This window comes from Microtus oregoni, unplaced genomic scaffold, assembly GCF_018167655.1.
Source record: "Microtus oregoni isolate MIOR12 unplaced genomic scaffold, Mior012 000008F_ref0000371, whole genome shotgun sequence".
Lineage (NCBI taxonomy): Eukaryota > Metazoa > Chordata > Mammalia > Rodentia > Cricetidae > Microtus > Microtus oregoni.
This window is the reverse complement of record NW_024543067.1, coordinates 32,065,835-32,087,657: the sequence shown is the minus strand read 5'-3', so window position 1 is coordinate 32,087,657 and position 21,823 is coordinate 32,065,835. Positions and strand designations below refer to the sequence as shown.

General features: G+C 49.0%; 1 protein-coding gene across 1 annotated transcript; it reads right to left on the bottom strand.

Annotated features, from left to right (window-relative positions):
• Window positions 1-9,825: 9,825 nt before the first annotated feature.
• On the bottom strand, window positions 9,826-21,368 carry Gpr83 (G protein-coupled receptor 83). The gene is made up of 4 exons (XM_041656731.1): window positions 20,220-21,368; window positions 15,478-15,603; window positions 13,724-13,857; window positions 9,826-12,393 (listed from the first exon to the last, which is right to left on the bottom strand). Exons 1-4 carry the CDS (start codon window positions 20,601-20,603, stop codon window positions 11,769-11,771), a joined length of 1,269 nt encoding a protein of 422 aa, XP_041512665.1. The 5' UTR covers window positions 20,604-21,368; the 3' UTR covers window positions 9,826-11,768.
• Window positions 21,369-21,823: the final 455 nt, after the last annotated feature.

Sequence of the window (21,823 nt, the reverse complement as noted above, 5' to 3'; positions counted from 1 at the left end):
CCAATTAAAGCTACAAGTAATACCAGATAAAGGAGATTAATTCAGTCGGGCCAGATATTTGGAAGGGAAATTTCAGAAGATAGAAGACTGCAGAAGGACCCAAACCCTCGGCTTACCATTAAAATGTGCCAACAGCAGAAACCTCCAGGGGCCAGGCTCGACGGAGGAGGAGTTGGGAGCTGAAAATTTTAAGCAGAGAAATCTCAGTGTCCTCAGGCCGCAGAACTCCACTGCATCCTGTCTCTCCTGCAGATAGCAATTACTATTCGTCGTATCATATTAGTTAATTATCCTTTTAGAGAAAGAGAGAAAAAGAGATGCCAGCCAAGAATTAGGTATGTTCCACCACTACACATCATGCTTTGGTCCTTGTGGCCATGTTCTCACACACACATAAACAGGGTTATTCTCAAGCATGCCAGGTCCTTATCATTCTTAAACCACAGTGAATGTGGTGTACCCATAGAACAAAGGAGAAAACCAAACAGGTGTGGCCACTGACAAAAGCCATTTAACACAATTCATGACCCACAAGAAATGAATGGGACACCCTTAGTGAGAGAGAAGGTGTCTAGGACAATATCAGACTCAGTAGTGAAAGACAGAATCCTTTGCCCACACATAAGAAACAACTCAGGAAAACCCATGATAGGGCCACAGTGAGCCTGCGTCTAATTCTGGTCCAGGGACCATAAGAGGTTGAGTGAATTATGACCCCACTGCTTTGGTGGCGGAACAAGGAGAAATCCGCTGTGTTGGAGTCATCTCAGTGAAGACTGTCCAAGTAGGGTCTCTCAGTAAACATAGGTTCCATGGACAGAGAGCAGAGCTCGAACTGGGTTGGGGAAAGTCTAGGGGATCTTGCAAGGGAAGTTTGTGGAAAGGATTCCTAGTAAACCGGAGGCTGAGGAACAATGTTCCAGGGACCCAAATGTTTCTTTTCTGCCTGTGCATAAAGAGGCCTCTGGAGGTGTCTCTAAAGACTCACCAAAATATCCACAAAATAACTATCTGCCCACAGCAGAGAGGATAAAGTCACCCCATCATATAAGAGCCCTGTCTCCCTTCCCCCTTTTTGGCTCATTTCTGATTAGGGACCCAAGGGGGAACAGTCAAGAGTATGTTGAAGCGTGTAAGAGGAGAAACCAATTACATCCATGTAGGGATAAGTCCAGCCCCTTAGGGGGCGTGTTCGCCTCGGGCTAATGTTTACCTATAAATCTGGCGAGTTCTCCCAGCCGCCCCTTCTGCTTTCCTGGTCTCTGCCTAAACGGTGGTTCTGTAAGCCTATTTCCCCATTAAAGCTGTATATATTTTTACAATCTGTCTACATTCATTTACGCCATTACATTTTGGCGTTCAAGGTTGGACTATTTTGCCCCCGCCCCGGCAGGGGGGCGGGGGCAAGCTCGATCTTTCCCAGCCTTTGCGAGCAAGATTAGCTACCTCAGCTTAGGAAGCGCGATTGGACTCAAGCACGTAGCCCACTAGCTAACACAGCATGCTCTCGGGTGCCGCTTTTAGTTCGTGACTCGGGCCCCAGTGCCGAGTCCGAGATACACTCGGCCACACACGCCCAATCTTCATCCATGATCCAGAGAGCAGGAGCCCACTGCTGCAGGCATCAGCAAAGGACATTTGGCTGAGGATGAAGATCACAGAGCTGCTTCTTACCCTCAGCATTTTAATTTCTGAACTTCAACATTTGAAACTGTATATTTACCTTACTATTTACTTAAGAATAAAAATAGTAACAGTGCTTACAGCATGAAAAATACTGTGCGTGAAAGAAAATATTGATAAACCAGACTTTGTTAGGAGCTAGCATTTCTGTTTTGCAGAGGCCGTTAACGGAATGATCGTCTGATAATGGGTCAGAGTTCTCTGAGAACCTCAGGATGAGCTCATGTGAGACTCAGTGCAAACATGGGTGCTGAAATACTCACAGCCAGTGCTTTGCCTGCTAGAGGCCTTAGAAGCAATGACATCCTAGTCGGAAAGGGCACACCTAGCATGTCAGTAATTGATGCCTACAATTTTCTTCCAATCAATGGAGCCAGTCCTCCTAGGAAAATAGATAATTCTAGGCAAAGGCAAGAAATATGCAAGATGAGTCATGAGCATTCCACAGTTTCAGAGATCAGCAAAATTCTAAAGCTGATCCAAAAAGCCACATCCCAACCTAGACCAACAAGAGCATGCCAAACAGACATGGGGCCTGAGGAGAAGAGTTCTTCTAGAAAAGTCTGCAACTACTTAAGCAGTATAATAAATGAAACGGCATTGCTACAACCCAAATAGAAAACAACTGCACTGTCTCTAGAGATAGGAAATGATGAGGAAGTAGGAGAAGAGATGACTCTTCCAGGAAGCAGAGTTGTAACTAATGCTTGAAGACGCTTCATCTTCTCGGAGGTGGAGGGTAACTGGTGCTACTTCACGTGAACTGTGCCTAGTAATTCTCTTTAAAGAGACACTGTGAGAATGGATGGAACATAACGAAGACTGCTGTCTCCATCACTGTTGTTTTGCTGTGAAAAGACACGACAACTTTTATAAAGGAAAGGATTTACTTGGGGTCTCGCCTACAATTCTGGAAGGTTAGTCCATTATCATCATGGCAGGGAGCATGGTGGTGGGAGCTTATCACAGCCTGTAAATCCAACTCCAGAGAGCTATGATGCCTCTGGCCTCAGTACCTCTCCTCTCACACACACACTCACTCACACACGCACATAGCACACACACACAGGCACATGCATGCATGCATGCACATAGGCACATACACAAAAAATCTTAAATAGATATGTAGCTATACTAGGAATATGAAAAAATATTTGAATTTTAAAAAACAAATAAGGGGACTGGATTCAGGTAAAGAAAATGAATTAAAATATCATTAAAAATTACAGAGGATGCAACACAGACAAATAAAAATGGAAAGCATGACAAAGAAGCGAGGCATCAGAGAGGATCTGGCTGTGCTAGTGAACCAGCCCCTGGAGGGAGGCAGAGGATCATGAGTTCAAGGTTAGCCTGGGCTGCAAGTCAAGTCTGAGGCTAGCTTGGGATACATGAGTCTCTGCCTTTGGAAACTAAAGAACAATAAAACAAACAAGAAAAGAAGCGATGAAGATCTAATACAATACATAAAATAACAAGAGCTACAGAATAAGAAAAAGAAAAACAGGAAGAGCTAATATTTGAGGTGATGTTATCAAGTGAGTTTGAAGAATTTATTAGAAAAGACAAATCCTTGGAGTGGAGGATTAAACAGAGTTCTAAACCAAATAAACTAAAGCAAATAACACACCTACACACTCAGCAACTGAAGCCCAAAATGTCAAAGATAAAGAGATATATAAATAAATAGCTGCCTGCGCGGAAGCTGGCGGACATGGTGCGGGAAATAAGCCTGACACAGAAGTAAAGCTACAGCTTGCTGTCCCTCATATGTGGCATCTAAACCTGGACTCATAGCTGCAGGGCACAGAGTGGTGATTGGCGAGGGACATGGGGAAGTGAGAGAAATGTGATGTCCATTAAAGGGGGCAGAAGTCCATGTCAGGGTGAAAACACCTGGAGACCTGTCACACAGCATGGTGACGTCAGTTAGTACCAGCATACTATGGCCCTGTGGACCCGAGACCTGTCAAAACAGTAGACAGTAAAGAAAGATTCACCACACACAACTGATATCTATGTGAGGCTGTATCTACATTTTGGTTGATTATCTTTAAATAAGATTAGAAAATTAAAAAACAAAGTAACATAAAACACTCCTACAAATGAATGTCCCTCAAGCAGCTGACCCTTGTCACAAACACTAGCTTCCAGAAGCAGCACAATCAAGTGCTTCCTCTCAGTGCTAAGGACACTCAGTGCTTTGTGGACACTGTGCATCCCACGTGGCAGATTTCCGCTGTTGTAACAAAGTCCCTGAGATGGTCAGCTTACAGGAACAAACTTATTTGAACTGAATTCAGTCCATTGCTGGCTGGCCTGTGACTGTCAAGCCTGTAGTAAGGCTGTACGTCAAGGTGGGGGTGGGACACAGTGTGGAGCAGAGCACAGGGAGAGCAAGAGAAGGAAGGAACTGGGTGCCCCATGTTCCCAATGACCTAACTTCTGTCCGCTAAGCCCTACCTCCTAAAGGTCCCCACTTCCAGAGAGCACCAGAATCACTAAGGTCAACCCTTCGACACATGATCTGGGGACACAGATGGAAACCATAGCATATTAAACTGTCATTCTAGAATAAAAGGCCCTCCTCCTTCTGGAGCAAGGGTCTTGCTGTGACCTGAGGTAGCCTTGAGTTCTCTTTGTAGCCCAGGTTTGCCTTGAATTAACAACCTTTCTACCTCCCTTTCCCAAGTGCTAGGATTCCAGGCATCTGTTACTGTGCTGGTAAGTCTTAAACTGCCAAAGAAATTACTTTCTATCCATCTCTGTCCTGTCAAACGTATCAGAACAGTTTATCTGATGCTCAGTCCCACTTCTTTCTTATCCTGTAGAGGCCTGAACTACAAAACAAAGCACAATCCCAGCCCCTGTGTTCTGACTTATATGCATGCCATGTTCTGGAATGGGGACAGTCATGAAGTTTAGAGGGCAAAGTGAGCTGTACAAAGGCAATGCTGTGTTCAGGTCAGTGAGCTCTTCCCGCAGACAGAAACTGCATCACGCACGGTAGCTGCGACAGACGCTCGCTCTCCAAGAGCTGAATGTTGGTCAAGCAACGCAGTAACTGAGCACATCTCCCAAGATGCTTCTGCCTGTTTAGCTTCTAAACCTCATTTTTCCATAATCCCGGAAGTCCTGTGACCTCTCTGAGACCCTGTGACAAATAGCTTTCAGATTTCAACTTTCAAGAGCATGGTGTTATAGCTTTCCCCTTGCTATGATAAAATACCATACCTATGAAAGATAATTTAAGGAGAAAATATTTGGGCTATGCTTGCAGTGTCTCTCCCCGGCCCTCTGCCATGGCCACTTGGTTCTGTTGCTTTGTGGCCTGTAGTGGGGAAGAACCAGGAGCCCATAATAGAGCTGCTCCCCTCTTACCATCTGAAGCTAACAGCACGGGTACAGCCCACACTCTTCAAGGCTGTGTCCTTAGTGGCATTCTTTGTCCAAATGGCCCCACCTCTCCAGTGTCTGCTGCCTTTCTGTGTTACATGCAGCTGTGAACACACTGCAGGCTTAATCCATCATAAGATCTGAGCGCTCATGACCTAGTATTACCTGGAGACATTGCTGCCCAGAGGACCAAACCTCCACCACAAGTCAGTCTTTGGGGCCAGTGCACTCAAGGGGTGTGTGTGTGTGTGTCCCACAGCAAAACCACTGGTAACAACAGATTTGTTTCCCAAGTGGAAGCAGCCTATAAACTTTCAAGAAAATGCATCTGGCTGGGCGGTGGTGGCGCACGCCTTTAATCCCAGCACTCGGGAGGCAGAGGCAGGCGGATCTCTGTGAGTTCGAGACCAGCTTGGTCTACAAGAGCTAGTTCCAGGACAGGCTCCAAAACCACAGAGAAACCCTGTCTCAAAAAACCAAAAAAAAAAAAAAAAGAAAAGAAAAGAAAAGAAAATGCATCTGGAGTTGCCTTCTTTCATGGGTTTTGAAGGCATTGAGGAACAGGATGGCATTGCTGGATGGGAAGGCACTGGTGCCCATGGCACAAAGGGTTAGCAGCATTCCTTCTAACTGATTGGATTTCTGAGGTCATGGGAGCAGGAGAACTGGGCTCCTATGTACTCCCTGTGTGCCGATGAGTCTGTTCTGGGATCCGAGCTGCCCAGCATAGCTGAAATACTAAACAACTGATTCCAAGCGTGAGAGCAGTTGGCACCAGGTTGAAGTCCCTGAAGTCCCTGCTCTTTTGAAAACAATGAGCCAATGCCACAGCACATCCTTGAAGAACTACAGAAGCTAGTCAGTGCCAATATCCATTTTTGAGTAGCATAGAGAGAAAGGAAAACAACAATTTTTGCAGTAGGGGCTAATAGAACCCTATACTGGTAGGCAGGACTATGGCCCTCCCCCAAATGCCCACCTTTCAATGTCTAGGTCCTGAGTGCATGTTCAGGATGAGGGGAGTTATATTCATAAATTGATTTAAGATTTGGAGTATCCTGGATTACCCAGGGGGGTGGAATACAAGCACATGACCCTGAAAACTAGTGAGGGAAGATCTCAGAAAGAGTCCAAGGGAAATGTGGTCCCAGAAGCAGCTCAGACGCAATGCTGCTGGCTTCAAAACTGGAGGAAGGAAGTCAAGAGCGATGCACGTGGCCTCTGGAAGCTCTCAAGCCCAGCAGAAGACAGCATCCCATGCATGGCAGACTTTGCAGCCCTGGCAAGCAATTTTGTTGTGTAAGCCACTAAGACTGTGGTAATTTGTTATAGCAGTAATTTAAAACTAATTCAAATGCCTTCAAAATTGCAAGAGAAAATGATTTTAATCCATTACCTAAATTCAGACACACTACTGAATAAGTATGAATTTAAGCCCATTTTCAGACAAATAAGGTCTAAAAAAATATGAGCTTCTAAGCACCTTTTCTTGGGGAAGATGTAGCCTTTCAAAATAAGGCAACAGACCAAGACAGAGGACCCTAGAAGCTGCTAGGCTTACCCGGTAGCAGGTAGCAAGGCAGCCCTCAAGAGCAGATGAGGGTATAGAGAATAAGCCTGTCAGGGTGGGGACTGAAGATTCCATGGGAGGTCTGACGGCACAACATAGGCCGGGGGGGAGACTTGGCATAACTCTCATGAAGCTCACATCACACAGTGGGATTTTAACATTGTGAAAGTTTGGGGGAGAGTTAGCCACAGTGGCACAGAAGTCAAGAGCAGAGGCAAACTTCAACTCCAAGTGAGGAGGCTGCCCTGAGAAGAAAAAGATGATTGCCTATCCTTGTCGTCCTGACAGCGAGCTCTCCTTGCCTATGAAAAACAGTTTTACTAATTCTCCCTACACCTCCCTCTAACTTTTTCTGTAAACCATCGAATCCAGTTTGTAGTTCCCAGGTACTCCCGGATACGGGGCCATGCCTGGAGCAGGATCGACCAACAAGGGCTCACTCTCCCTCACCAGCTGTCAGTCACCAACAACTTCTCAGCTAGGGGTGGGACTCCCTGACTCCCTCCTCCTCCTCACGGGGATTCTGTCTGGCCAGGTCCTGCACAGGGCTTGTGCAGAATTTCATCTGAACAGCTGCCCCACTGAGCCTGTTCCTATGCAGCCCTCTGCCACCTCCGCCTCTTCCAACCTCTCAGGCTTCTCTTCTGAGGAGATCCCTGGGCTTTAGGAGAAAGGGCGAGGTTGATCTAAATATTGTAATGATCCAGATATGGGTGTAACCTGATTGGAAAGAACAGGGTAGAAAAGTGAAGGCCTGGGCTGTTGGAGGAGGAGGCTGCTTGTTAGTTCCCAGCCACACAGCTAGCTTAGACCTGAAATAATCACACAGAAACTATATTAATTAAATCACTGCTTGGTCCATTAGCTCTAGATTCTTATTGGCTAACTCTTACATTTTAATTTAACCCATTTCTATTAATTGGTGTATTGCCACGTGGCAGTGGCTTACCAGGCAAAGTTTCAGCATGTCTGTCTCCTGCAGCTCCATGGCATCTCCCTGGCTCTGCCCTCTTTCTCCCAGCATACAGCCTAGCTTTCCCTGCCTAGTTCTGTTCGTCCCTGCCATAGGCTCAAAGCAGTTCTTTATCCATTAACCAATAAAAGCAACACATAGACAGAAGTACCTCCCACACCACTGGGCCTCTAACTCTCCATTTTCATCAGCTTGCTGTTTGGGCCTTTTATTGGTGGGTGGGTTTAATGGTGTGCAAGCCGCAGGGTCCTAACTAGATTTATTGCAGTCCTTGGTCTACAGCACACTCTAAGCAGGAGTCCAGTGTGATCTGCTCTTGGCTATCTGGTAAATGATTTAATTAATTACTTTTAATACTATGATACCCTACTACCCTAAACCAGTGCAAAAACCTGTAGAAGAACCCGTATCTAACACCTGACATCAGCTCTTCACCCCAACTGTGATACTCAATGTCATGAGTCTCGTGTCTCTAGTGCCTTTACTGTCTCCTCATATGCAAACGGAGCATCTTAATTCTTGACCAGTCTGACAATGATCCCTGTTGGACTGGAAGCAGGCGTATTGTAGAGGTTGTTGAAACCAACCACTTTGTCCCTTCATAGCTGTCTGTGAGACTGTTTCCAACAACCCAGAAAGAGACTCAGCCCAGGCTTTTCTCATATTAAATACCACTGCTTTGCACCATTTTTCCTCTCTTCCCTAACTACTGCTTGAAATTGGCCCCAGAGGGTACATGGAGATGCTAAAGATGTTAATGACTGGTCTCTGATAGTATGAGTCTGCTACCTTCAGGCTCACTCTGAGACAGGCCTGCATCCTCAGTGAGCCTTCTTCTCAGATTCCTGGGGGCCAGGCAGCCATGGTGGACTCTGCATCAGTTACTTGGTTACTTTGCTTGTTGATGTTGCCAGATGCTTGAGGAAGGGTTTGTTTGGCTTCATGGTTTCAGGATACAGCCCACCATGCAGAGAAGGCAGGGTGGCATATCACTCCATATGGTGGTGAGAGGGGCTTGCTCATATCTCAGCGGACCAGGAAGCAGAGAAGCGGATGCTGGCCCTCCACTAGCTTCCCCTTTCTTCTCTTTAATTGGTCCAGCCCACCCTCCCCGGCCCACACAATGGATTACACTGCTCACCTCAGAGTGAGTTTTCCTTCCACGGTAAATTCTCTCTGAAAGACCCTCATAGACACACCGAGAGATCCAGGATGGTTATTGACCTTGGCAGCTTACCAGAGTCTTATGGGTACCGGCAGCATGGGGATGACTTTTGCCAGGTCTGTGCCCTAGAGGCAGCCATGCCATGTTGCCTGACCCCTGACCCAATGACCCCTGATCCGTGGAGGCTTTAGCCTCACTCAAGTATTTCCCAAACCATGTAAATCAAGCCCTAGTTTTTAGGGATGCTAACATATTTTGCACCCCACCCCCGGATAAAACCTTGCCATTAAAACACTGGGGAATATGAGATCAAAATAAAAACACAGGCTTCTTTGCTATACTTTCACAGAACTTGACCTCCTAGATGGTGATACTTTTCAGTTTAGACTGTTGTCTTCAGAAAGTTATCTACGTTTGCTGGGCCTCAGTTTCTTCTCTGAGACACAGAAATACTGATGCCCAGCCCATAGAATGCAGGGAGCGAGCAACCATGAGTTTAAAGTCCCTGCCATCCGCTGCCTGAGAAAGCATCCACACATCCAAGTTCCTATCTCTTTTTTCTTTGGCTTTTCTTTTCTAGGTCATCAGGTCCCCGTCATTGACCTCTGTCTTTAAAACTGACCGTAACAGTCACATGAGATGGCACCAGGGTGTTTCTCTATAGTGGAACCCCAGGCCTAGTACAGCGTCAGTCACAGCACGCCCAGGGGAGGCAGTCTACTGGTGCTGCCACTGGGAGCAGGCTCCTGCAGCAGCTCTGTGTCCTTCTCAGTTACCAGAGACAAACGTTGCTTGGGGTCCAAGCGTACATCACAGATGTGTCACCCCCAAAGAGGGCAGGGCAGCTCCTGCCAAAGAGTCAGAGTCTCTCTACTCTCTCCGCTGTCTCTGGGCCCAGACTTCCTAAGCTAAAGGTCTGCGCTTTGCATTGAGAATCTCCTTGTACTCTTCATGTAATCCATGCCGATCCCTGTTTTTAAGGTCACCAACTGTTGTGACACGGTCACCCATCCAAGAAACACAGCCAGCACACGGAGGAGAGATTTTACTGAGCCTAGAGATTTACAATGAAGCACACTTTACAGCAGATTGGAAAAACTCAGGCTTCACAAAGACAGCGCTCACGATTACCAGGCACATTTGCTCAGAAGCACGCAGGGGCCGAGGACAGGGAGCAGATGGGTGCCAAGAGGAGACCCAGACCTCAGGGCTGACTCTGCGACGTGGCGCTAGCTCTAACTGCCTGCAGGGAGGTGTGACTAAAGTTTTTCCCACAGTTCCCAGGGGAAGACACACTGTACGTCCCTGCAATCTGTCCTCTCCTGACTCTCTAAGCTCACAGTTACTAGATGACATCACAGGGATCAGGACAGACATGGAAGCTGTAGCCCCCTAACCCACTTTAAATTTAGAAGTCTTTTGCTGCCCTCCCCAAGTCATTTAAAAAAACTGTGTGTATATATATATATATATATATATATATATATATATATATATATAATCTTGGAAATTTTCTAGCATTCTCATGAATAGACTAGTTTAAAAAATTCCCCTCACTCACTACAGGGAAGCAGCTACAACCAAGTTGTGCTTCAGTTAGCAACTGAGAGATCTAAATGAGTCTTGGATGAGACCCTCCTCCCTCAGACCTCAGTCCCCCACTCAGCGCCACAAAGGTGGAGCTTTCGCTTGTCTCTGAGACCTCTCTGAAATGAGACAAGAATCTGAACTAAGCACAGATGCCACAAAGCTGCCCTGAGCCTGGGGGGCGGGGTAGATTCTGTCCCACCCGACACGTCACTCTCTGGGTGACGCTGAGAGCCACTGAGAACACATGCAAGATGAGAAAACTGGCTCTCTGGAATGAGATTTCTCTGACAAATGGGCCCTTAAGGAATAGAGCCGCTTTAAGAAGCCTGTAGGTTTGGGAAAATGACACATGAATTTTTCAGGTGCTGTTGACAGGGAATCTTGTTTCAGGAATTGGTGTGAAAAAAATCTCATCTTTCAGACAACAAAGAGAAATGTCCTGTCTAGACGGCTCGGGCAGACGAGGTGTCAAAGCACAATTATTCCAGCTCATTGGAAAGCAGGTTCCCTCACTGCCCGTGAAAGCGGAACCCTCTCTCATTTCCGGGGGCTGGGGGAGGGGGGGTCGTACCTCCCAGCCCCTTGTACTGCTCCTTTTGATGGCTACCGCCTAGGGGAGGACCAGGCCCCACCCACCATTGGCTGCAAGATGGAGCCAGCCTTTAACTTGCCCTCCCCACTTCTCTTCGGTTATGCTGAGGGACCCCACTGATGATTATGGGGGGTTCAGGAGTACTGTGACGTACCTCCATTTCTTGCTAATTATTACAATCTAAATGAACACATGGAATTCAGAATTTTAAAGCTACAAACATGTACACACACACAGTGGTCAAAGTTACAAATTCACGGCACACTAATAGGCATTTTACAGATTGATGGGCTAACAGGGTGATCTTAATTCATTTCTGTACTTTTCTGAAAATTTTTTCCTGAAAATAGTAATGATAAATAATTTCTCTTTATTTTAAGAAGCCAAAATGGGTCCTGTCTGGTCATGGATAGAGTCACAGCCATAGAAGATGTGTGATTACGCTTGGTCCAGTGACTTCTGAAAGCTTTTGTGCCGTTCTTTCTGGCTAGTGAAGCTGTTTTCTGGGCACGTGGTCGCCTGTGGGTGTTCAGTAGTGGCAGGGCAAGGTGGCAGGTGCCGGGCACCTGGGGGTGGACTGAGTCAGCTCCCATTGGAGCTGAGGGGGCTCTCAAAGATCTGGGCACAACACCTGTGGCACCTTCTAGGTGGTTTGCATATCAGATTGCAGGGGAGCAGGGGGGCACTGGACAGGTTTCTAGGAACCCGAGCATCTCACTGCTTCTGTAGGACTTTCCAACACTGAGTATCAAGTCAGTTGTGAGCGGACAGAGCCCTTCCCCACCTCATCCTGCTTCCCCTAACTCATGGCCACAATGGGCTCCACGGAGGACAGATCTGTCTTCTCAGACTGGATCTGGGTAGAGGGCAGGTGGTGACTGGCTAGCGGAGCCCTCCGGCCCTGGCTCTTCTCTGTCCATGCCACCCTGAAGGAAGGAACTGGGGAGGGCAGTCTCTCTTCCTGAGGCTTGGGTGGCCTCTGGCACATGCTCAGCAGGGCCTTGAGCTCCACCCGGAAGTTTTCATTGAGCCAGCAGTAGATGAAGGGGTTGTAGCAAGTGCTGCTCATGGCAAACCAGTGGAAGGCAAAGTATAGGGCGTTGTTGGTGTGGATGGCCTTGCTGGAGAGCAGGAGGACGTAGCAGTTGAGGGGGAACCAGCAGAGGGCAAAGAGGACCACCACGAGCACCAGCATCTTCACGGTTGTCTTCTTCTTGCGCCGCAGGGCCAGGTACTGCTCTGTGGTCACGTCGCCAATGGTGTTGCACAGCCACAGCTTCTTGGCCACACGGGCATAGGCCACCGAGATGATGAAGAGGGGGAGGAGGTAGAGCAAGATGAAGGTGGCCAGGTCCAGGTACTTCCAGAAGAGGTCAGCCGGCTCTGGGAAGTCCGGCAGGCAGAGGGAGCGCACAATGTCCTCGCTGGACCAAGAGGGAGGGAAAGCATAAGACGGGGTTGGGGCAGACTGTGAGTGGGGAAACCAGTATTTCCACTTTGTCCCTACCCTGGGCTGAGCACATCTGCTACAGATGTTTTGACACTGTGGTCTAATCATCCCATCATGCTTCGGTCTCCCCACAAAGTAGGGCCTTTAATAGAGGTAGGAAGACTCCAGACTCCACATTTCCTGAACCTAACATCATGCCTTGCACACAGTGGGCCCCGCAGAATGAATGAATGAATCAATCAATCAATCAATGGATGCAGAAGGCAGGAAGGCAGGAAGGCAGGAAGGCAGGAAGGAAGGAAGGAAGGGAGGGAGGGAGGGAGGGAACAGTGTTTCTGCACAGAAAGTCAGCTCTTTCTTGAGGAAATCTTAGAGTCCCCTTTGTACTCAGTTCTCATCCCAAAGGGAAACCCATGAATCTTTAAAACAGATGGAGGTAGGGAGACAATGTGGGAAGCAGGCCTCTAGCATCTCTGTGACTTCTTAGTTTTTCACATAGGCTAGGAAGAAACTGAAGGAGGGAGCAGCTGATTCCCAGGGAACTAGCTGAGTCCAATCAAAGCCCCACCCCACCCCACCCCACCCCTGAGCTCCCGGTCTGCGCCTATGAACTGCAGGGGTGCGGTGTGGAGGTAGTGAGTTAGGTGTTCAACTCAGATCTCAAATGCTAGCTCCCTTCCACTGAGTCTGCATGGAGGAAGTAGATCGTAGTTTTTAGAGAGTATGGGAAAGAAGGAGTTTCTGGTGAGGACCAAGCTGGGTCTTGGCGGAGACACTTGTCTCAGAATCCTGCCTTAGAAGCTGATGCTCGTGCTTGTTTTGTTTCTAAGTTCTGTGAGACTTGGAATCTTGCTCATTTAAAACAAGGCAGAAGGAGACCCATCTCTGCCTTTGTGAGCCCGTGCTTCCTGGTGACAGAGTGGAGACCATCTCTGTCTGTGTGAACCAATGCCTCCTGGTGACAGAGTGGAAACCATCTCTGCCTGTGTGAACCAGTGCCTCCTGTTGGCAGAAGCTGATAACAGCTGCCTTCTCCTCACAAACAGGCTAAAGAGTAAGGCAGAGCTAAAGTTGAAAAGAGCACAGGGAAAACAACAGAGAGACTAGGCATGGGCTGAGAGATGGTAAGAACGATTCAGTGAGGCCGTAGGCAGTGAGGAGGTGTACCTATAGCTACCAGGAAGAGTCATATCCAAGGGGGTTCCAGCTGACTCCCTGTGACTGTGGTCTAGGTCCATTCTGGAGAAGGTCAGTAGGTTACAACCTCCCCTGAGCCCCAGGCTGGTCCCACTGACACGTCTCACCTGTACTTGAAGGTAAACAGTTTCTGGCAGATGGCATGTGGCAGTGAAAAGAAGGTGGCCATGACCCAGATGACAGCAATATAGATGACACCCTTGGTGATGGAGATCCGAGGCTTCAGGGGATGCATGATGACCTGGAACACAAGCAAAGGGTGTCTTCACTGAAGTCGGAAGCAGGTAAGAATCCAGGCGGCCCCTGAGCTGCACTCGGCAGCTGAGCATCGAAGGGAGCGCACCCTGACCTCAGCTCAGCTCCAGAGGGTCACGTGGACTCTGTGACTGCTGGCAGTCCCAGGGCCTCTTGTGAGTGAGGAGAGCATGGTAGGGGTGAGAAGAGGGTACAAACCTGGTAGAAGGTTCTAACCATGAGGGGTAATCTCCTGTCACCCACTGCAGAAGTGGATTTGACAGAACCTATTAAAGCCATTACTAAATTCCAACACAGACTGGCTTCCATGCATCTTGGAACTGATATTGTGTGGCAGCCAATCAACTCTTCGAAGAGGCTTAAATAAAAATAGATGTTAACAGCGTTTCCATTTGTGATTGGGCCCTGTGGCAGAGGTACCCCAGTGCTCTGATGGAATTAGTAGGGGTTGACTAGAGGTAGCTGTGTGCAGACTTTTCTCAGCTGACTTTGATGCCTTTGTACTGCATGAAGATTTGATTCTATCATGATCATGGCATTTTGGAAATAGAGATATCTCAAATTTGGACAGTCCGTGTCTCTTCTGATGTGCAAACCTCTTCAAGAACATCCTTATAAAGCTGTCATCCAGAGGCACTTAGATGTGGCTGGTGACATGAGACACTGTGGGCCATTTATTCCTCTGAGACAATCATTTTTCACAGCGTACGATGCTTTTAGTGTGGGTCTTTGAAATCATTTTTCTGTTGGCCCTTATGCTTCTCAGACCATCTCAAAACAAACCCTGATTATCTGTGTCCTAAAGATACTTGTCTCGTGAGTCTGCTTAAATTATCACAGAGCAGGACAGTCTAGCGGTCAGAGCATGGCTTGGAGCCAGACAGATGTTGATTCTCATTTTAGTTTTGTCATATGATCATGGGAAAGCTGTGTATGTGCATTTAACATGAAGAAGAAGAAGAAAGAGGGGGAGGAAAAGTAGAAGAGGCAGCAAAAAATAATTTGATGGTTGGGGTCACCACGACAGGAGGAACAGCATTAGGAAGGTTGAGAACCACTGAATAGTCAGCAATATGTGCTCATGAATCGCAGAGTTAACAAGTACCTGGCCCTTCCTAAATGGATGTCCTTAGGTCCTCTTTGAGTGCCTACCACCCGTGGGTATTACCCCACATGCTCACTCCTGTGCTACTACATCCAACCTGCTCCTGCCATCGGGACACCCTGGCTTGTGTTCCTCCTACACAGTCTGGGCCAGAGACTCCATCTCCCACTTGAAAGCTTTCTCCGACCTGTAGTTGCTTGCTTCTTCCTTTCCATCTGTAATTTTCTGGGTTTGATTTTCTACCATCAAAATAATTCATTAAATTTAGAGATGGGAAATGCCAGCAGTGAGTCTTCACTTTGACAACAAAGGGGAAATAACCTTTTGCAACTACCAAAGGGTTTAGTATCCCTTGTGTCCTTGCCGGAATTGATCAACAAGGAGACAAGTGCACAGGCTGACAGCTGGGCTGAATGAGTCACTGTCGTGAGAGCTTTCCCTACAGACACCAGGCAGGCATAGTCAGAGAGGGAGGATGGTGCCAGGAGTGGGTGCCCTCACCTGGTGACGGTCCACAGCAATGGCTGTCAGTGTCAGTGCTGAGACATGCAGAGAACAGTACTGGGCAAAGCGGCTGACATGGCACATTCCCTTCCCAAACACCCATGTGCTGTTTACAAAGCGAACCTGTGGATAGAATACCGACATCAGGGGTGAATAGGGTGGATATAGGCATCAGGGGTGGGCAGGATGGATACAGGCATCAGGGGTGGACAGGGTGGATACAGGCAGTAGGGGTGGGCAGGATGGGTACAGGCAGCAGGGGTGGGCAGGACGGTTACAGATGTCAGGGGTGAACAGGATGGATACAGGCAGCAGGGATGGACAGGATGGATAGAACACAGACGTCAGGGATAGACAGAGTGGATAAAATACAGATGTTGAGGTGGACAGGATGGGTAGATTACAGACATTAGAAGTGGACAGGATGGATAGGATACAGATGTCAGGGGAGGACAGGGTGGATACAGGCATCAGGGATGGACAGGATTCATACAGACATCAGGGACAGACAGGATGGACACAGACATCAGGGATGGACAGGATTCATACAGACATAAGGGACAGACAGGATGAGTACAGATGTCAGGGGTGGACAGGATGGGTACAGTTGTCGGAGTGGACAGGATAGATACAGACATCGGGGTGAACAGGGTAGATACAGGCATCAGGGATGGACAGGACGGTTACAGATGTCAGGGGTGGACAGGATGGATAAGACAGGTGTCAGGGATAGACAGAGTGGATAGAATACAGATATTGAGGTGGACAGGATGGGTAGATTACAGACATTCAGACGTTAGAGGTGGAAAGGATGGATAGGATATAGATGTCAGGGGTGGACAGAGTGGATAGAATACAAATGTTGAGGTGGACAGGATGGGTACAGACGTCAGGGACAGACAGGATTCATACAAACATCAGGGCTGGACATGATGGATACAGACATCAGGGGTGGACAGGTTGGGTAGGATACAGATGTCAGGGATGAACAGGATGGATAGAATGCAGGCATCAAGGATGGACAGATTAGCTGCAGATGCCAGGATGGATAGATCTTGACTGATACCCAGCTCGAATTCTCAGTGGTCTCTGAAGAGCATCTCTTCTGGAGGCCTCTTAGCTCTCCCAGTCAAGGAATCTTCCAGCTACTGTGCTGTAGCACACAGCACATGGCTTTCCCCAACATAACCCATTCTTGGTCATTGAGTTGACCAAACCCCAATCATGGCCCTGGACCATCAGGATCAGAAGAGCTTGGGAAAAGTGCGGGCTCGGGAGGCTAACCTTTCCACAACTATTCATTGCTGTGCAGCCTTAGCCGATAAACTCTGTTAACCTCAGTTTTCCCTTTTGCAAAAAAAAAAAAAAAAATGGCTTCAGAATACTTACCTGAAAGGCTTATTGCAAAATCTGTAAAGATGGGAGAAATTGCCCAGCAAATTGTTAGGAGGTGATGATGAGAAATTGGAAGCTGACATTTTGAAGTGTAATAAAATTCTTGGCTGAATGGAAGCTGGTCTAACAGGGAAACATCTCCAAAAAGTCACAATATAGCATTTTGACTGTGCTTAGAAGGGGTGTGTGCATGCGCACATGTGTGTGTGTGTGTATGTGTGTGTGTAAAGGATCCAACACAGAGTAACACAGTGTGCAAGCGATCCACCACTGAGCTACATTCAGCCTCATGTGCCTGACGATCTTGCAGCTGACCACCTGAGCAGAGACACTGGAAAGGTGAAGGTTAGGGTGGGGAGAAATGGGACCCTGGGGGGAGACAAGGTCCTCCTTCTGCAGCATGGAAGGCTGTGTGCTCACTCAGGCCTGGAGCAGCTCCTGTGAGGAGGAATGTCTTGTCCAGGAGAGATGGAGCATCAGTTCTGACCAAGGCACACCTGATCTGGGAGGGGACTGAATGTAGAGTGTACCCCATAAAGGGTCAGACACAGCACAAATGGGTCACTCGGTGGGAGTGGAGTGGGCAAGGGAAGAGATCGACAGCAGAGACAGGCGTTCTCTCACGACTTGGATTGACAGAGTGTACCACTTGCTGCGGTCACCTTAGTGGACTGGTAGGTGTAAGGCAGATCCGAGAATGGGCCAACCTTGACAGATACACAGGTATGCCTCTAATTGGTATCTGAGGAGCATCCTCTCCGGAGGCTTCTTAGCCCTCCCAGCCAAGGAATATTACAGGCACTGTGCTGAAGTATGGGCCACTGGGCTTTCCCCAGCATAGCTGATTCGTTCCCACTCTGGGGTCTCCGAGTATTCTCTCCTGCACCTGTGAAGCAGGCTCATGCTTTCTCATATGGTTATGAAAATCATGCTTGGTAGCAAGCAGGTGTAGAGTGTGTACAACATGCCATACTTAGCCAGCACCTTAGCCTCTGAACTGCCGTTCGGACTACACAGGACTACATAGGTGAGCGAGGACTCACACACGTGGAGCCTAGGACAGCAGCCAACAACTCTGGATCCGGGTCTGTTGGGAAATGAGGAGTGGGGTGTTTGCCTGGCCTGTGTACAGGACAGTAGGGTCGAGTTTGGCTACCTCTCCTCAGGGAGACAGAAGGCCCAAGGCTTTGCCCTATGCCCTGGAGGAGCCATTGAGGTTACAAAGCAGGCCATCTTCAGCCCCTCTGCCTCCCACCCACAATCAGTAAGTGAGCAAACCTAAACTTCTGGTGGGACACCACCCCTTCCCAGCTCCCAGAAACTCCCCGCTCTTGACCTTGCCCCCATGGATTCAGGCGGAACACGGCTGCTGGCATGTGGGACTCATCCAGACGAAGACAGATGCTTCAGGAGGCCCCAGGCCTGACACACTTGGCCCAGCCTCTCTTTCTGGCCCACCCCACCTTCCCCGGCCCACTCTGATGTGTCTTTGGTTTCTGCACCTCCACCTTCACTCAGTCACTCGGCGTTCTCGCAGCACAAGGTGCGCTTCGGTGGCTCCTCCTTCCGGCTTTTCCTGCTCCCTCTGCACTGTGTGCTGGTCATTCATTTCCACCCAGGAGACCGGGCTCTTGTACAGCTGTTGAATTGTCACAGCCTTTGCAGAGTCTCCTTTGACCTCTGCTGAATCAGGATGAAGGCCCACCTCCTCCAGACCCCACTGCACTGTCTGCATGCCTCTATCTTGGGAATTACAAGCAAATGTTTATTATTGTCTCAGTATCAGAGAACCAGTCTTCATGCTGGCTGCAGTAAAACAGGGGCAGGGAAGAGGGGCCCAGGAGGAGGTTACTGTCACCAAGCAGTCAAAGGCGATGCTTCCATCCAGTGAGAAGGCAGAGGGATTTGAACAACAGCGACGAGGCCCTGGAACCTTGCAGCTCTCATCCGAGACCCACCCCAGCTTGCCCTTTCTCTGATAAGAAGGCAAGGGAGGAACCACAGAGAGCCAAGGTGCAGGGTTTCTAAGAATCAGCAAGGCACAGAGCATTATTGGGATGCCTTCATGTCCTTGGTCAGTGCCTAGGGGACCCTGAGTGGCCACCAATCAAGCGACTGGTTAGTATAGGCTGAGGGAAGTTGGTGTCTTGGAGCAGTGGAAGCAGAACATGAGTCAGGAGCCCCCACTCCCACTGGCGACTTAGTGCACACACCAGAGAACGTGAGTGAAAGGAATCAGTTCTCCTGGCTCTGCAGGTGGCCGGGGACAAGACTTGGGTTTCTGTGCCTTAGTTTCCTTTTCATATTATGCCAATATGCTCTCAGAAGGGAGAGTGGGAGAGAGAATGGGAATGTTTTGAAGATGGAAAATTTGGAAGGACATCACATGGACCAGTGGCTGCAAAGATCCATCATTTTCTGTCTTCTTTTGTATGTGAGGTAATAGATAGATAGATAGATAGATAGATAGATAGATAGATAGATAGATAGATAGATATTCTGCTGCTTGGCTAATAACCCTAATAACACATTATTCCATACACTGAAAGGGACGCAGCTCTGCTGTAGAGATGAGCTGTCTGTCACTGGGATTGCTCAGCCACACCCTCACTATTTCAAACCGTCCATAAACTCCCTGGTCACTAAGGGACAGAGCAGCACCTCTGCTGAAGAGCAGAGGCTCAGAGAGGGAGCCGCTTGCTTACCCTGTGCAAACGTCCCACACCCCAGGCTCCAGGCCACCTCCATGCTATTCCCTCCCAGAACAAGCGTCCAACAGGGCCTCCCCATCAGCCACCAGCATCCAGAAAGATGCTTCGGACTCCATCAGCAATCGACAGCTGCTGTTCAGACAACCCACCCAGCAGCACTGGGAATGGGTAGGAGGCAGGCTCTGCACAGACTGACTTGAGGGACAAGAAGTGACCGAATAGCCTCTGCTAACATTTCAGGGACCCGATTTACTGTTCGCTCATTTCCAAACGCCTGTGACCAGGGAAGTCACACAGTGAATGGGCAATCCTTTAGAGCCAGCTGCAGACACTCGGCTCATCAAATCAGCGCTAACAGCTGCAGAAACTCTGGCCTGGAAAGGAAGAGGGAAAAGAAAGAAGGGGAGACAGAGGAGAAAGGAATATTGAGGAGTGACAAGAAAGAAAGGACTCTCAAAGATTAGGACATGAAGACAAAATAAAATAGGTGACCGAGGCTAGGAGGTGGAAGGAGGAGGGTGAGGACTTGGAGGTGGTGAGGACCTGGAAGAGACAGAGAGATAGGAGGAGAGAGAGGAGAGAAAATAGACCCATGTGTCAGGAAGAGAGAAGCCCGGGAGGGCCTATCCTTACCAAAGTGAATGGCGTGTTGAGCAACGTGATCATGATGTCTGCCACTGCCAGGTTGACGATGAAGAGGCTGGTGGCAGAATGCATGCGCTGGTTCTTGAAGATGACATGACAGACTAGGACATTGCCGAAGAGCGAGAAGATGATGATGAACGAGTAAGCCACGATGAGAAGGGCTTTCACCGTGGGGTTCTGGGACTCGGCCCCGTAGCGTCTCCTGCCCACGAAGTTCTGCCAGTCAGAGAAAGTGTAGTTGGTCCAGAAGTGCGAAGCATTGGTCCCGGTCAGGGATGCCTCCATACTCGGATGCTCAGTGACGACCGGCGGCTGCTCGGTGCCTAGCACCGAGGACAGGAGAAAGAGCAGCAGAACAGGAGGGACCATCATGCCCAGCCACTGCGGTTCTGGATGCAAGGGTTAGACTCCCCGCCGGCTCGGTGCGTGAAGGCTGGGCGCGGGGTGCTCAGCACACCGGGCTACAGGGGTGCGCAAGGCAGAAGGAACCAGGGCGCGATGGGGCGCGGAGCACAGAAGGAGCCCCGACCTCGGAGAAACCTGGACCACGCCGGAGAAACCTGGACCACGCCGGGTCCCGACTGGAAAGGCCACCGAGATCCGCAGGGAGTCGGGACCGCAGAGGGAACTCCGGAATGCAGAGGGACTCGGATCCTGCTGACTGCCAGCCGCCTCTGTCACCCCAGCCCTTGGTGGCGCTCGCCCGTTCTCGCAGCACTTTTATACCTCTGCTCCCGCAGCGGCCAGTGCGCCTCCGCCTATAAGGCTGTGCAGCGTCTCTTCACTCCCGTGACGCGCTCAGCTCCAGCCGCCTCTCTCCAGGCTTGCGGCACCGCAGTCCCCAGCGCAGCCTGCGCCGGCCCCTGAGCACTGCAGCCCGGACTCGGACCGCCCCCACTCACGCTCGCCAGCTTTCTTTCTGTACAGTAAATCAGGGAACAGGTGTAAGCAGCCTTGGAGACTATTTGGGGTCACACTGCAAGGCCGGGTTTGTACAGTCCAAGGATCTACCACGTTGATTTCCACCTGATCTGTAACCTTGGCACATTCCCAATACTGAGGTTGTTCCTGAACCAGGTGGATCCTGGGATGCAGCAAATCCTGAAATAGACCTGGAATATTTCCTCTCTAGCTAAACCTTAGACTCACTGCGGGCCTAGTCAAGGCCTGTTGGGAATGTGATATGCTGATGTCTTTAAAGGAAACTTCAAACACTTCTTGATACACCCAAGAAGCAGAAGGAATAGCGTTTGGCTCTATGTCCACTCCTCTCGAAAATAGTTGCTTCGCTACCGTAGAGTTCCGGAAGCTGCCCTCTCTCAACCACCTTCCTGCTTCTCCAGTGAGATTTTTTAAATTTTGTTAAAAAAAATTATAGTTAGCACACAAAGTAGCAGTTCGCTGTGTGGTTCGCGTGGGTATACATTGTTATACTTCAGTCCTATTCTTTTCCTGGCTTCTCACCCCTTTCCAGTCCCCTTCCTCTGGCAAAATACTTCTTCCCGCTTTCAGGCTACACATGCTTTGATTGGCTCTCTTGTTCCTCACTGTCCCTCCATGAGCTACCCAAACTTGATAGACAACCCTTAGTT